The sequence below is a fragment of the Oncorhynchus masou genome, chromosome 12 (assembly GCF_036934945.1).
Source record: "Oncorhynchus masou masou isolate Uvic2021 chromosome 12, UVic_Omas_1.1, whole genome shotgun sequence".
Taxonomy (NCBI): domain Eukaryota; kingdom Metazoa; phylum Chordata; class Actinopteri; order Salmoniformes; family Salmonidae; genus Oncorhynchus; species Oncorhynchus masou.
This window is the reverse complement of record NC_088223.1, coordinates 63,591,430-63,607,294: the sequence shown is the minus strand read 5'-3', so window position 1 is coordinate 63,607,294 and position 15,865 is coordinate 63,591,430. Positions and strand designations below refer to the sequence as shown.

Genomic DNA, 15,865 nt, shown 5'->3' with positions numbered 1-15,865 from the left:
ACACATTCAAATATGGGACTGTTGTAAAAGTGTGTATGTAAAACAAATTGTCACCCTGATTCAGGCCTCTACATCATGAAATTAAGCATTACAGCGTGATAAAAGTGTTATGGCAATGTACACACTTTAGCGTCTACTGCATTCACGGTAAATAGTGCTTATGTCGGCTCAATCGGAATTTACCTTAACATTTCTATCGCAGAATCTATAACACTTCAATTTACAGATGGATTAGAGCTTTCAATCTTTTTATGACGAGATGCTTCTTGTATTAATCTATTTCCAATATGGGTAAAGACCGTGAAAAACCTCTCAATTGATATTATTACATTAGTAAATTTAAACATGCACACAATTAACATGTATTATTTCTGAATTATGATGCATTTGGAAAGTATAACTGTAATCGGATACTTTTTTTATCTAGTTCGTAGTCCCTTACCAAGATGGCGCAAAATATAACCAACGTTTTGAGTTGTCACAAACTCGAAAGATTACTGAACAAAAACTGCTGTGATTAGAGCACAGCACGGATTATTGCGAAGTTGAAATGTTTTTATCATTGTCCTGTCTCATTTGCTCCAAAATACTGTAACGACCCTGGGCATGCTTTTGCGGCACAGTCGATAGCGAGCCGGACCTCGGGCTTGCTCCCTGCCTGTTTCATTACACTGGTGTCAGAAGTGATCGGACCTTGCATCCACGACAGTGCGTGTGCTTGACCTGTGAGCGCGTTCCTGTAAAACGTGGAGTCGGAAACTAGCGCGAGGACGCGCTGAAAGGAGGGAGTAGTGGGTTTATAAAGCGCGGAAATCGAACCTATCGCACGAGCATGCTTTTGCGGCACAGTTGATAGCGCGCCGGACCTCGGGCTCGAAGGTCAATAGTTCGAGACCTACTCCCTGCCTGTTTCATTACAATATATTTGTGGATGGTTGTTTATTAACACGCGGTAAATGTTCAACTCAAAGAATTGTGGCTGTGTGTTTTGCGTCTGTCACGCTTCTGGTTTATGACGTATCCCCAAAAATTACTACTCTTTGTCACGTGATGTTGTTTAGATAATGGTAGGATTTCAATTGTATACTCTTCGCCTCCTGTCTCCTCGCCTCCTTCTCAAAACTCATTGGAGGAGAAAGCCAGAGGTCCCGCCCCTCTGACCTTCTCCCCCAATGGGATTTGAGAAGGCGAGGAAGTACAATTGAGATTCTCCCAATGTCCATTTTTTGTCTGAAGATCAATGTTCACTTCACTCTGTGCCGAAATAGACTGGTGGCTGCTGTACCGCGGAAGGATTGTGAGATTAAGTATTTTGACTTTTCCTTCTTGTCTTCTGTTGAAATTACTTTTCTTATTCTATTGTTTTAACCCTGCTCAATGCACAGCCGTTTTTGGCTTTACACGTAAGTCAACTTTGAAACACCCTCAGTCCCCTCCCACCAAACCCCCACAGCTCAAACACACACTGTAATGTTTAGATTATGTGCATTCTCTCTCTTGAGCTCAGATGTATCTGTTTGGCATCATATACAATGTTACCCAGTTGGACAGTGTGTGTGACACAGGGGGTTTTGTTTGTGTCTGTTGTGTAGGTATGTCAGTGTTGTCTCACAGTGCTGGTCTGTTATCTTTAGAGTTATTAGTCAGTTCTCTAGCTGTATTTTTATAAACACCCTCCTGAATAGGTCCCTGGTGTAATTGTATTCCAGGTCTGTCTGGCATGTCCTCGGACAGGACCGTGAGGATGCAGCAGCTGCGAGTTGCGGTGGTGGGCGCGGGAGCTGCAGGTCTGTGTGCCGCACGTCACATCTTGTCCCGCCCAGACACCTTCGCCCCACCCGTCGTCTACGAGCTCACGGAACACGTGGGCGGCACATGGTTTTACGAGGAACGCACCGGTAGCTATGACAACGGGCTGCCCATTCACAGCAGCATGTACAGAGACCTCCGGTACAGTAACACTAACTCCACCCTCTCTTTCTCTCCATGTCTCTCTCCATGTCTCTCTCCATGTCTCTCTCCATGTCTCTCTCTCTCTGAATTGACCCAGGTCTTATTTTGTGTGTCTCATGTTTTACACTCCCTTAACTCTATGCAGGACCAACCTGCCCAAGGAGGTCATGATGTTCCCTGACTTTCCCTTTGACCCCCAGCTGCCCTCCTTCCTGCCACACCAGGAAGTGCAGAAGTATTTGGAGAGATACTGCCAGAGCCACTGCATCACACCACATATTAGGGTAGGTACCGTCACTCACACACATGGTCCTCTGTCAGGGGTAGAGAAGGAAGGTACACACTCATCGATTTCAGGTTATAAAAGGAAAATGTTTATTCCGTTTAACAGGACAAGAGTCTAAAGCCTCTCACCCCATCTCTCCCCCATTCTTTGTTAGTTCAGCGCTTTGGTGGATGAGGTGAGCCCTGTGGTGACAGAGGGTAAAGGACCAATGACGACGTGGGAGGTGACCTCACGTGACAAGTCTGGATCACAGAAAACTGAAACTTTTGATTCCGTGTTCATCTGCAGCGGGTAAGAGATGTGCATGTGCTTTAGATATTTACAATGTGTTTTACACCCTAACCCTTAACTCTTGACCCCTGTCTCCTTTCCCTGTAGGCACTACTCTGACCCCCACATCCCATCCATCCCTGGGCTAGAGCGATTTAAAGGTGTACACCACAGTCATCAATCCCTATCCCTCTCTTTCTCTACCTAATATCTCATGCCCAGAATTCTCCTGACCATGCAACCTGAACTGGAAAATGTCTGGGCCAGGTTAGGTGTTCAGGACAAACTCATGGCTTTTATCTCATCTCTTTATCTCCCTCTTTCTCTGAATCTGTATCTCATCCCATCCCCCCGTCTCTCTCTAGGCAAAGTGATCCACAGTCACTCATACCGCCACCCAGAGCCCTTCTCAGGTCAGTCAGTGGTAGTGCTGGGAGCTGGGGCCTCAGGACTTGACATCTCACTAGAACTGGGTCGATCCAACGCCCAGGTGACTCTGAGCCACGGTAAGCCCACCCTGCCCTTTCCTCTGCCCTATGGAGTCCACCAGGCCACCCCTGTGGAGGAGATCCAGGAAGATGGGTCTCTGCGGTTCCAGGATGGGTCCATTACCCAGGCCCAGGTCCTGCTGCTCTGCACGGGCTACAACTTCAGCTACCCTTTCCTGGAGCCAGCCCGATTGGGCCTGGAGGTCCAGGAGCACCTGGTAACCCCGCTCTACAGGTTCCTGATGCCCCCAGCATTCCCCTCACTCTTCATCATAGGCATCTGTAAAATAATCTGCCCCTTCCCCCACTTCCACTGCCAGGTGAGGTTGATGTTGATGTTGATTATCTTATTTTTTGTGGAACAAAATGTCTGGCTACCCATTCCCTCCCTCACTATATCTTGTTCATTCTCTCTCTTATTGCTTGTTTGTTCTTTCCCTTCTTTCTCTCTCTCTATCAATCTCTCTCGCTCTTCCCCTCTTTCTCTCAGATCCAGTTTGCTCTGGCAGTGCTGGAGGGCTCTGTGGCCCTGCCATCGCGGGCTGAGATGGAAGAGGAGGCCCAGGGAGAGATGGCGAGGAAGGTAGAGAGGGGGGTGCAGCTCAGACATATGCTGAAGATGGACAAGGAACAGTGGGGTTATGCCCAGACCTTAGCTCAGACTGGAAGGTTTGCCCCTCTACCCCCAGTCACACAGAGCCTGTATGAGGAGGTATGGAGGCAGAGACAGGTTCACCCACAGAACTACCGGCAAGTGAACTATCGACTCGTCAGTGACACACAATGGGAGGAACAGGAACTGCATGCTGGTGAATGAGGAGGAGAGGAAAGTAGAGGTTAGGAATAGGATAGGAGGAGAGGAAATGACTGAGCATCCTTGGATAAATGGACAGAATGATGTAGGCCTTTTACTGAAATGTTACTTTGACATAATTTATTGTAATGTATGCAATTTCACCCACAATCCTTTAGATAATGTTAGTAGCCTAGCCTATAACAAATGCACCTCACCAGCTTTTTTTCACTTATTGTAAACAGAAAACATGTCATATCTCTGTCAGATTTCTCAATATTGAATTATTTGGAGTATATTTTATATCAATACACTCCCTAATGAAATTTTCAAAATGTATTTCCAATGCCAAAATTGCCAAGCTCCAAGGAAATAAAAAAATTCCATGGAAATATTAGAAAACCAATTTGTCCACTTTTTTTCATGTGACTATTTTAGTTTATTTAGGATTTCCCTCATAATTCAAATGACATGAATGTAACAATAGCCATCTGGCCTGCATGTCAGGCTATTTTAAAATACATTGAGATATGTATGTGTTTCAGTTTTTCTCCAAATGCTGTAATATTTAGTGGGTGAGTTTCTCTCCTGGGTTTTCCCATCTGGTTTGAGTAGTCATATCCCATAATGTTGAAATTGGACACTAATTAAGAGTACATTCTTAACCTTTATAACCCTCCTTTACAATTGTTTCTAGTTCGAAATGTAGAACCAGAGACAGACCACACCAGATTGTTTTAATCTTAAATAGATATCGCATGTAATTTCAACACTTCCAGGAATCCGAAGCATCGCTATTTAAAAGGGATAGGCTCCGAGGGATGTAGTGGCACATTGGATGTAGGAAAAGCGGGCGTATCTTTCCCGGCTGCAGAAGGTAGAGGTTAAACAAAAACTGTGGGAACGGGTCAGAGGAAAGAGGGGGCGGGAGGAATGGGAAAGGGTACAGTAGAAAGGCAGGCAGGGTGTTTTCTTAACTTAAAGGAAGCGTTAAATCAAAAGTCAATAGCTTATTGTGAGTTATTAAAACGATTGCCCACACCGCCGAGAACTGGAAAACCGAAAGTTATCTAATTATATAAGACATAAACAAGAGAAGGAGACCTCGATGTCGGGAATAGGACACGGTCTGGAATAGGTAAGTCAAAGTATCCGCTTGCCACCAGCCCCCCTCTATTCAAATTATAAACAACAAATCTTTAATGGTGTGTGTGGCATACATGTGCGTTATATCAAAGGAGAAGAGATACTTTGTATTCAACGTGTCGTACGCGCGTTCCAGGCAGCTCGTTCATGGCAAGAAATCTGAGCGCACTCGTTCTACAGTCAGAGTGAGTCTGAAAAGTATTTCAAATGCAACCTTTTAAAACAGATTGGGAATTTTCCGGTGTAGGCTAGTGCATGCGTACTTCCGAGTTTAGATAATGGGAAATATTTTTTTTTAAATCACTATTACGAAATAGACTAGTCTCGCCTACAGTTCAGTCAGTGTTTTGCGAACTTCTCTAAGGAATGCTTTGTGTTTTTCTCCTGAGTAGGCTATCCTGGTATCCTATTGTTGATACATTCTGCTTTATCCTGTAGCAAGATTGTGCACATTGTATAATTATCTTGGCAGCTTCTTTTTGATGCTATATATATATATATATATTTTGTTGTTGTTTATACAGTGGGGCAACAAAGTATTTAGTCAGTCACCAATTGTGAAAGTTCTCCCACTTAAAAATATGAGAGAGGCCTGTAATTTTCATCCTAGGTACACTTCAACTATGACAGGCAAAAGGAGGAAAACAAATCCAGAAAATCACATTGTAGGATTTTTAATTAATTTATTTGCAAATTATGGTGGGAAATAAGTATTTGGTCACCTACAAACAAGCAAGATTTCTGGCTCTCACAGACCTGTAACAACTTCTTTAAGAGGCTCCTCTGTCCTCCACTCGTTACCTGTATTAATGGCACCTGTTTGAACTTGTTATTATTATTTTTTTCTCATTTTGTCTGTCATAGTTGAAGTGTACCTATGATGAAAATTACAGGCCTCTCTCATCTTTTTAAGTGGGATGACTTGCACAATTGGTGGCTGACTAAATACTTTTTTGCCCCACTGTATATATCAGAGACCACCCACCTGAGTCACTTTATGCCAAATTAAAATGAATCAAATCCTCTTCCTTGACCTCCCTTTCTCGGCCATCTGCCCACAACAACAGGGTGAAGGATGGAGGGAGATACAGAGACAGCAGAGGAGAAGGAGGGTGATGACACAGAACTGTCTGGTGAGGAAGGGGTAGGGCAACTTCACCAGAGCGGAGGGTCCTCGGATGAAGACCAGGACCTACCCATCATGCAGTGGGAGGACCTGAGCCTGCGTATCGCCGAGCTAGAGAAACAGGAGGAGGAGAGGAGGGAGAGGGCAAAGGTCAGAGGGCATAAAGAGAGGGAGTAGACGTTTTTGTGCTCTGCCCTTAATGACAGATCTGAGATTAGCTCATCTGCCCCAAATCAAGACCTTAACAATTAGCGGGAACAGCACAACATTGACCTTAGCTCAGAATCTAGGGGTAACTTCATCCTACTTCTCTCTTTGCCTTACACATGTGACTGTCATCTACTGGTATTAGGCTGAAAGCTGGAGCCCGAGATCACAGTAATAACCTCTGTTAATAAGATGATAGGAATAACACCCTGAGAACCCCTGGCATTAAAGCTGAACTTGTCTGTTTGAAAAAGACTGCAGAGATGGGTTTAATGACACCCATACACTCTTAAATACCCCACCACCACACGTCTCCACCCCTTCCCTCCTCCCATGTCATCTCTCCATCCCTGATCCCTCCCTCTATTCCTTTCTTTCAGAGTACGAGTGGGTCGGAACAGGGGAGTGTGTCAGGGGGCTGGGCGGAGGAGAGGCAGGGGGGGCTTCGGAGGAGAGAGGAATGGGAGGAGGAGGACTATGGAAGGTGTCGAGTTACTGTTTTCTCATCTAGGTAACAAATGTCAAAAATCTCATTATCAACTTCATTCTGTATTCTCTGAAAACATCTAATTTCTGTTCTTTCTGTTCATGCAATTGTTGCCTTTTTCTTTTCTTATTACAGATTCCACAATCACAGAAATCTACAGTTATGCTACACCAACAACAGCAGTGAGAGTGAGGATGATGATACGGAGGAGGGGGCTGGCAAAGAGGTGAGCGATTCCCTCCTGTATTATAGCCTAGCTCAAGACTGGGACAAAAACCTACACACATTGCGGCACTCTAGGACGAGGTGTGAAGAACTCTGTTCTACAGTGATGTATCATTCATTCATCCATCAGGGTTGGGGTCAATTACATTTAAATTCCAGTCAATTCAGGAAGTACACTGAAATTCCAATTCCAACTCTCTTCAATGCTTTTCAATTATGAAAATTTGGAATTGAAATTTGGTTTACTTTCTGAATTGATTGGAATTTAAATGGAATTGACCCCAACCCTGGCATCCATACTCATGCCATTTTGTGTTTCCTGTTTACTGTCAGGGTTCTAAAGAGGCTGGTAGCCATGGTTACCATCCCTCTGGCCTGAAGCTGGAGGTGAGGGCCGCACTGAGTGAGCTTAAAAACAAGCTGCTCGCTGAACAGAAAGAGAAGGAGGTAAGAAAGATGGAGAAGGGAGACAGAGGAAAACACTGAGCATTGTCTGAGAGGTGAAGATTGGTATGTGTGAATAATTCCTGCGTGTGTGTCTCAGCACCTCGCCTGTGTGATCACTAAGAGGAAGCATCTGGAATGCTGTGACCTGCAGATCTGCTCAATACAACAGCTCAGTTCCCTCAGGACCTCACTCAACCATGACATACACGGTCAGTAGGCGGTCACTACATGGAAATCTTAGTCATTACATGGGAAAGTGGTTATTATATGGTAATAACTTGTTAGTAAGTGCACTGGCATGTGAGTGCTTGCTGTACAGTTTGTGCATTTTTGGCTCTATGTATTTGTGCCTTGTTGTTGTGCTTTGCATGTGACAATAGTAGTAATACTAGTAATATTCTATTCTATTCTTGTAGACCTGAGCTCTGAGTTGGTGGGTCACCTGTTGATAAGGGACCAGCTGAGGACCAAACAGGATGCCATGCTCCTGGATGTACAGGATCTGACATAATGTTGACCCACAGGTGCACAGGATGTGACATCACCACTGCCATGGACAGGGTACCAGGACAGGAAGTCATTGTGACCAATAGTGGATAAAGTGATTTTGGCCCAGACATGCCACTATGAGACTGTCAGAAGTATTGCCATTGTTGCCTACTCAACATGATTTTTCGTAAAGGAGAAATGTTGATTATGAGCAACATCTTGGACCGGTGTCATAATACAATCCATATTTGTCAGACAGGGTATGGATAACTTTCTCTTCGTCATCCCCACCTGATCTTGACCAGCGTAATATTCATCATCATAAGTGGAGAGAGTACTGTATTAGGACCTGTTTTGACTTACGCATGCACTTAACCAAAAATATTTAATATCAAAAAGAGGGTTTTAAGCCATTTGTGATGTTGTTTGAAACATCTCTAGTAACATCTGACTCATAGTCTTTTGCCTGTGGTAAGAAAGTCCTATTTATCTTGGGGGTGTCAGATGGAGAACCTTCACAGCCATATTGTAACCCAACATTCAATGAGTTATATCATTTACATATATGAGGGATACCGCTTTGCATAAGTTTTATTGTGTAAGCATTGCAATATCCTTGATTTAGTAATTTAAGGGAATTGTCCACTTGTAGCCTGTATAAAACAAGCTAAGGAGTTACATATTCAGGCTAAAGCGAACTGTCCTGTAACAATTTGGTAGAGAAGTTTCTTTGTTGCTAATTATCCTCTATTATGTATAATATAGGCCTCATGTAGTTGTTGATGCAAGGGAATTGTCCGCATAGTGCCAATAAGCCTGTGGGTATTGTCATTATGTATTTTATGATATACCAGGTTTGCAACCATAACTATAACTACCACCAGCAAAGGAAACTACAAAGCTGCAATTGGTCGATTGACTCCATGCCAGCATAGCCTGAAAATATTTTGTGTTTCTCAGATTGTTCTGGCAATTCTCACATAGAAACTTCATTGGGATGAAGGATGTTTGATGTGCTTTTTACATTTGTAACACAAATCATATTTTTAAAATGTATCATGATGGAAGTGGCAATTTTGGGCCCTTTTTAATCCTATGCATGACAACACCTTGGTGTCATTATAGCCCTGATAGCTCTAAAATATGGACTGTCATTACATTCTGAAATACAATTTTACACATTAATTTATTCAAGATTAAAACTATTACAATTATCTCAAAAGTACCCTTTTTGATTTTGTTCAGTTTTAGACATTGTTTTGAACAATCTATTTTACTAGTACATCACATTTCCAGAGTGGGCTCTGTTACTTTTAAAGTTATGATTCAAAGGGAACTGCTTCTGCTGGTGATTTGCTGAACGTGCAATCCTACAGTAGGGCTGTGATTGGTTTATTACCCATAATGTATTCTTTGTATTCTGAACAATAATATAAACGCAACATGTAAAGGTTTGGTCCCATGTTTCATCAGCTGAAATAAATTATCCCAGAAATGTTCCATACGCACAAAAAGCTTAATTATCTCAAATTCTGTGCGCAAATTTGTTTACAACCCTGTTAGTGAGTGTTTATCCTTTGCCAATATAATCCATCCACCTGACAGGTGTGGCATATCAAGAAGTTGATTAAAAAACATGAACATTACACAGGTGAACCTTGTGCTGGGGACAATAAAAGGCTACCCTAAAATGTGCCGTTTTGTCACACAACACAATGCCACAGATGTCTCAAGTTTTGAGGGATTGCAGGAATTTCCACTAGAGCTGTTGCCAGGGAATTAAATGCTAATTTCTCTAGGACCTCCACATCGGGCTTCTTTACCTGCGGGATCGTCTGAGGGTGGGATTGCTGAGGAGTATTTCTGTCTGTAATAAAGCCCTTTGTGGGAGGAAACTTATTCTGATTGGCTGGGCCTGGCTCCCAAGTGGGTGGACCTATGCCATCCCATTTATTTAAATTGACTGAATTCCTTATATGAAATGTAACTCAGTAAAATAATTGAAATTGTTGCATATTGCGTTTATATTTTTGTTCATTATATAACGTTTATCATTTATTCAAATGTGGTAGAGAGCCCACTCTGGGAATGTGATGTTTGAAAAGTATATTTTTCCAAACAATGTGTCTAAAAATAAGCAAAACCAAAAAGGGTACTTTTGAGATATTAATAATGAATATAATATCTTACCTGGTTTTCTGGTACTATGAAAGATTGTCATTTGTCTGCCATTTTAAAATATACCAGCCTGTTTCTTCCCTCTTGTATTTGTCCTGCTATCACAGTTCATTGTTTCATCATACTACAAATACACACGATTATTGGAAGTACCACATATAATAATTGCTAGTTAAGACACAAGAGGTAATAAGGCCAAGATATTTTCCTGACCATGTGACCTCACCAGGACAAACACCCGGCTCAAGTTACTGGCCCAGAGTCTTTCCTCTTCAAGTCACATGATCAGGAAAAACTCCTGGCCTTATTACCTCTTGTGTCTTAACTAGCAATTATTGTATGTGGTACTTCCAATAATCGTCTGTATTTGTAGTATGATGAAACAATGAACTGTTTTAGCAGATTCAAGGCCATGGGAAAAGGGATGAATGCTATGAAGTAACATTGAACTTTTTAATCTCTGAAGTATTATTCATTATTAACTTTTTTTTAAACGTATAATTTTGCATTCAATAAACCTTGTAAGGTTGTTGTGTGTCACTGTCACTGTGTTTGTCTTTGCTGCTGCTAGCACACCATACAATATTTCCAATATTTGTTCAAATCTATAGTTTAAGTGCTTGCGTGTGAGTGAGTAAACGTGTGTGTACCAGTGGGACCTTCAGTTGACTAGCTCAGCACTAATGATTGCGAGGACAACAACAGAGGAATAGGGAGGGAGAGATGAGGATGAAGAAAAACTGAGGTAGGAGAATAGTTGTGCAACAGAGTCAGGGATGCCTGACCTGCACCAGATGAGAGATAGAGAGAGCAGGAGGAGGAGAGGAGTAAAATAATCATGTGAAATGTGAGAGAAAGTTACTGTTACTGTACGCTAACTGTTTTACTGATGAGTTCATTGGCTACAAGGACAAAGGCAAGAGAGAAGAAACAGGCTGGTATATTTTAAAGTGACAAAGGACAATCTTTCAAAACACCAGAAAACCAGGTAAGATATTATATTTGTACACATTAAATACGCCAAAAATATCAACACCACCACAAACATACAGAGAACGGTGAATGAGGATTTTCCTTACTGCTGTAAGATTTACAATGATGTAAATACCCAATTAACACACATTTTGGATTTGACAAAAGGGTTTGTGAAAAATGTCAATAAACATAAATCGAAGTGTTGATAATTCAATGTTGTAGTAACATTCCAGTAGTAGAGCATGTAGCTGCCTGCTTGTATTGGATTTCCGTTCTGCATATCTGTCTGAATGGATATCAATTATTTACAGTGCCAGCGAAGGTCATAGGAGTAAGACCCTGTGTCGATCGGGACCAAGACACTTTTACCTGCACCCTCCCCAGCACCAAGATGCTCCGTCTTCCTTTAAATGTTCAGATCCACTTGTATTAGAAAGATCTAAATAAGAAGGCTTCTGGAATGACTAACCAAGGCCAGGAGAGAGATCTGTGTGATAAACACTCCCAACATAGAAGGTAAACATGAGGGAGCTAAACATTGATCACATAAATAACATTTTCCAACTAATTTAGCTTCTCAACAGGAAATGTGAATTATTATGTGGATTATAATGAATGGACATTTTTTGTAGGGGTTGATGCATTTTTCGTTAGGGCAAATCAAATTACAAACCTTTGAAGCCTTTTTAAAGCTGAAATACACTGCAAGTTTGCATTTCCTGCTGCAGGAAAATTCCTGCAACAAAAGGATGATCAAATTAAGATATGGCATCTGTAGGTTATGAGGAATGACTCGACAACGAATAAGCAGGCTTAAACTACATGTGATTGTTTGAGTGAGTTTGCGTAATTCATTATGTAGGTTGAACATTATACAGTTAAGTAACAATGCAATTATATACTGACATGCAATGTCAGAGTAGAATTACAGGGAAATTGTTTAACTGTTAAAGGGTCACAATGAGGGTCTCGGGACCTATATTCATGTTCAAGGCACCATCGGGACACAATTGGCATCTAAAGATTCAGTACTTCTTCGTAGGTTAAGAGTAAATCAGAGGTCGATACTGATTCCCAGCAAGATTAAATAGGCAGAACCAGTGTATCTGTATTAAGGTCGCCATAAGGTGAGTACAGCCAGGACATCCAGGGGCCTGCTTGTTGCATAAATCCAGATGAGTGTTTCAGGGCAGAGCAGAGTGGAGCAGGCTGCTGAAATCAAATGGGTCAGCCAGCTGCCTGGTCTCACTCCATAAATATAGGCTTTGTGAAACAAACTTAGAGGGACTTCACAATTAGTAGACTTCGCGCAAAAATATCCTCGGCTATACATATTACTGCATTGTAAACTTGCAAACTTGTCACTGTGTCAACCACTACCTCCGGAAGTAGCGCATGACACTCACCTGACAGTTACCGCCCTCTAAGCAGGACAGTGTAAACAGAATTGTATTGTTGAGCCAACAACTTACAGTACAAATTTCACATGTACATACATTTTCCTTATTGTTAAGACTTGTTTTGTTGAGTTTTTACCTGAAATTGTAATAACAGCCTGTAACATTCTGAAATTGTCACCGTACCTTTAAATCTCAACTGTATTTTTTATGTTTCTATGCTTGACTGCTTGACTAGCAGCAGTTAGCTGTGTATTGTCAGCTAATGTGTATGGAGGAGAAAATTAACCCTTTAATTATCTGCACATGCTTGTGAATTGTGGCATTATTCAAGAGTGAAATATGGTTTGGTTGCATTATTCAACTGTGTAATAGCTATGTTTTAGAAGAAAGGTTGCTTAGATTATTAAACAGTTTTTGCTTACTGGCTAGTGGCTACTGTGATATTTACACTGCGGTCGAGTGAGCCAACACTCGCAAAAAGCAGTCAAGCCATCAGCGCTTCGTCTGCTCTTTCAACCAATTGATTGGTCAAATTTTGAACATCTATTTTTCCATATATCGACAATACCCTATGTGTTTTTATAAAATAAACCATTGAGCTTGTCTGATGCTTTAAGCTCACTGTTTGATGAAATTACACGCAAATGACTCAAGAGGGAGCCAGAGATCAAGATAACAAGAAGAGGGAGAACTGAAGCTGTCCTGACCATTCTCCTCCCGCTCCTACTGGCTTTTGTAGATTCTGCCATTACTCTCCTGAAGTTGCCGGTAATAGGCTACACAAGGAGTCGGTAAACTTTCTCATGTGGAATGCCAATTTATCTTACAATTTCTACCGAAATATGTGTGCCAGTTATGGTTTTCATATACACATTTTCGTGGAACAGATTAATGTAATTTATAATAATGTCTTCGTAACTCAAAATCATTGTCATATGGTTAATTAAAATTCTGTTCAAATCTAAATGAAAATTCTACAAACCAAAAAAGTTACTTCTACTGCCATTGCCAACTACAGTTTGTAAAAAATAGCTTATAAAGCCAACAAATAAAAACATTTCAGCCTGCAGGCAGAAAATATCCTGATAAAAATAAATATCACATTGGCTATGCATGGACTGTCTGCAACGAGCTTAAAACATATCAACTATTAACTTGGGTCCAGCCTAAAGCTGCTTGCAACATTGGGATCCCTGGACAGACAAAGCTGTAGGCTATTTGTTCAAGGGGTAAGAAGTAATCAGGTAGGCCTATTTTATGATGTTTCCACTGGATCAGAGCATGACATTTTTCCCTTTCATACTGAGTGGTTATCGAGAGTGAAAGAGCTAGATTTTTCAAATACATTGAGGAATTATTGTCATTCTCAATGGATGTACAAACAGACTTTGTTTGCTTGCTGTTTGAGGTGAAGTAAACATTATTTTCACAAGCTCCACTGCTCATTAGTGGTTGTGCATTAAGCCAATCAGAAATACCATCAGATCCCCAAATGGGAACATTTATATGCCTACATTTGCACGCAAACCAGGCAGCCTATAGGCCTACTTCTATGCATAATCATGTGCGCATCCTGACTCCACATTGACAGGAGGCTCCAAACAAAAGACAATGACTAAATTGACAAAACTCGTAAATGGAATAAAACCAAAGCGTGTTTATCACAAGTGTAGCATAGATTGTGCGCTCTGCAAACATGTCCAGTCCGACAATGAGAATGGTAAAATCTAGAAGAAGAATATATTGAATGCATTAACAGACATGGCCATAACCAAACAAACACTGTAGATTAGAAATGATAGGAATTAATGGTACATTAACTACTGGTGATATAGGCGTATGTAATGGGGAATTGATAGACACTAACAATCAAATGTAAACAATTCACACAGTGAAATTATGAAACAATGAACGTGCACAAATTAGCGGGAGAGGGCGCATTCCGGAGAGAGAAGTGCATTGTGCAGCCACACTCCCCTTCTTCCTGGACTGTGCCATCCCTGCGGCATCCGCAATGAATTAGTCTCGTCCTCCGCAATCGATTAGTTCACTGAGATGGGCGCGAATAAAACACGTTTCTTTGTGGAGATTAAGAGATAATCAAAAGTACCATGCATCCTTCATTCATATGCACTTCATCAAGTAGCCCTGTGGCTGCGTTGATCACTATGCACTCGTGGGACATTTAAGCCCTGAATGATGCCTGACAGACAGCCCTGTCGTCCAGGCTTGGTGCTGAACCTAAGACCACAACCAATCGCATGCAAAGAATAAAGCAGCTAACTTGGCTAGTCTTGTGAGCTAGCAAGCAAGCTTGTTATCTATGCTGGTTGTTAGCTGCATAACTGATATGTATATAACACTTCATGTTTTGTGGATAATATTTTGATTTACAGTGGGTGAGTGCTATTCCTGACAGGCTAATAAATCAGGATTCTGCTCGAGTCCAAAAATCCCATTAAAAATCCTATCCTATTAGAATCCAAAAGAAAATCCTAGCAGATTTTGGAACCTATCCTATATGATTATAGAAGTCAAGTGGGACTGGTTCCAAAATCTGCTAGGATTTTTGGGGGGATTCTAATAGGATTGTTTTATTGGAATCCTATAGGATTTTTAGACTAAAGTCAAATGTGATTTTGTGAGATTAGAATACTTTGTATTGACAGGACAGATGTGAGAACAGGAAGTGGTTAAGGGCACAGACAGTCAGCCGAGCCAGGGATCAAACACACGTCATCAAGGAGGTCCAGCATCAGGAGCTTAGACCAGCACCAGCACCAGACTCCTGCACACTGAAAAACTCTCTAGTAGATTATTGTATATAAATCATATAGATTATAATCCCATGGGAGTCCAATAGGGCTGCTTCCAAAATCTGATATGATTTTTTTATTGGATTCAAATTGGATTCTAATTGGCTCATTGAATTGAAATACTATAGGATCCTATAGGATTTCAATGTTTTTTTTCTCCTATTGAATTTCTATACATTTTGTAGATTGGAATTGTATAGATATTTACATTACATTTTAAAGGATTTATCCCCAAAACGTGGCAATAGACTATAGTTACCTTGGCTGCTTAACATGTGGAGCACCCACCCTCCAAACCTCTTAGACAATTACCTAACAAGGTGGGACAGTGGACACATGTGAACTGTAATAACATCATAAGTGACCAGTATTGAACTGCCACCCTTGCCACTTGGTGAAACCACTAGCACAGTAGCCATCTCATGCAGCTCCATCCCCGCGAGGTCCAAGTGACACAACGTGAGTAAACATTTGAATCTTGTGCATCTGCATCACACATTAAAGTTATTGTTCCAACTGCAACAACAATAGCTGTTAAACCTACTGAGATTGTCTGCAAGGTTGTTTACATTTGTGTCA

The 15,865-nt window shown here is 41.4% G+C and overlaps 2 protein-coding genes across 6 annotated transcripts; both read left to right on the top strand.

Annotated features, from left to right (window-relative positions):
* Positions 1 to 1,168: 1,168 nt before the first annotated feature.
* Positions 1,169 to 4,187, top strand: LOC135550642 (uncharacterized). Of its 3 annotated transcripts, none has more exons than XM_064981641.1 (7): positions 1,169 to 1,297; positions 1,710 to 1,950; positions 2,099 to 2,237; positions 2,394 to 2,530; positions 2,618 to 2,670; positions 2,875 to 3,317; positions 3,488 to 4,187. In XM_064981641.1, exons 1-7 carry the CDS (start codon positions 1,216 to 1,218, stop codon positions 3,812 to 3,814), a joined length of 1,422 nt encoding a protein of 473 aa, XP_064837713.1. In that variant the 5' UTR covers positions 1,169 to 1,215; the 3' UTR covers positions 3,815 to 4,187. The 3 variants fall into 3 exon arrangements, with proteins under 3 accessions (XP_064837713.1, XP_064837714.1, XP_064837712.1); XM_064981642.1 differs by having other exon boundaries at positions 1,177 to 1,307; XM_064981640.1 differs by having other exon boundaries at positions 1,179 to 1,403.
* Positions 4,188 to 4,575: 388 nt separating this feature from the next.
* LOC135550641 (schwannomin-interacting protein 1-like) lies at positions 4,576 to 9,131 on the top strand. 3 transcript variants are annotated; one of them, XM_064981639.1, is made up of 8 exons: positions 4,576 to 4,928; positions 5,073 to 5,121; positions 6,004 to 6,212; positions 6,650 to 6,780; positions 6,892 to 6,982; positions 7,315 to 7,428; positions 7,526 to 7,637; positions 7,845 to 9,131. In XM_064981639.1, exons 3-8 carry the CDS (start codon positions 6,012 to 6,014, stop codon positions 7,937 to 7,939), a joined length of 744 nt encoding a protein of 247 aa, XP_064837711.1. In that variant the 5' UTR covers positions 4,576 to 4,928; positions 5,073 to 5,121; positions 6,004 to 6,011; the 3' UTR covers positions 7,940 to 9,131. The 3 variants fall into 3 exon arrangements, with proteins under 3 accessions (XP_064837711.1, XP_064837710.1, XP_064837709.1); XM_064981638.1 differs by having other exon boundaries at positions 5,029 to 5,121; XM_064981637.1 differs by lacking the exon at positions 5,073 to 5,121 and having other exon boundaries at positions 4,577 to 4,928.
* Positions 9,132 to 15,865: the final 6,734 nt, after the last annotated feature.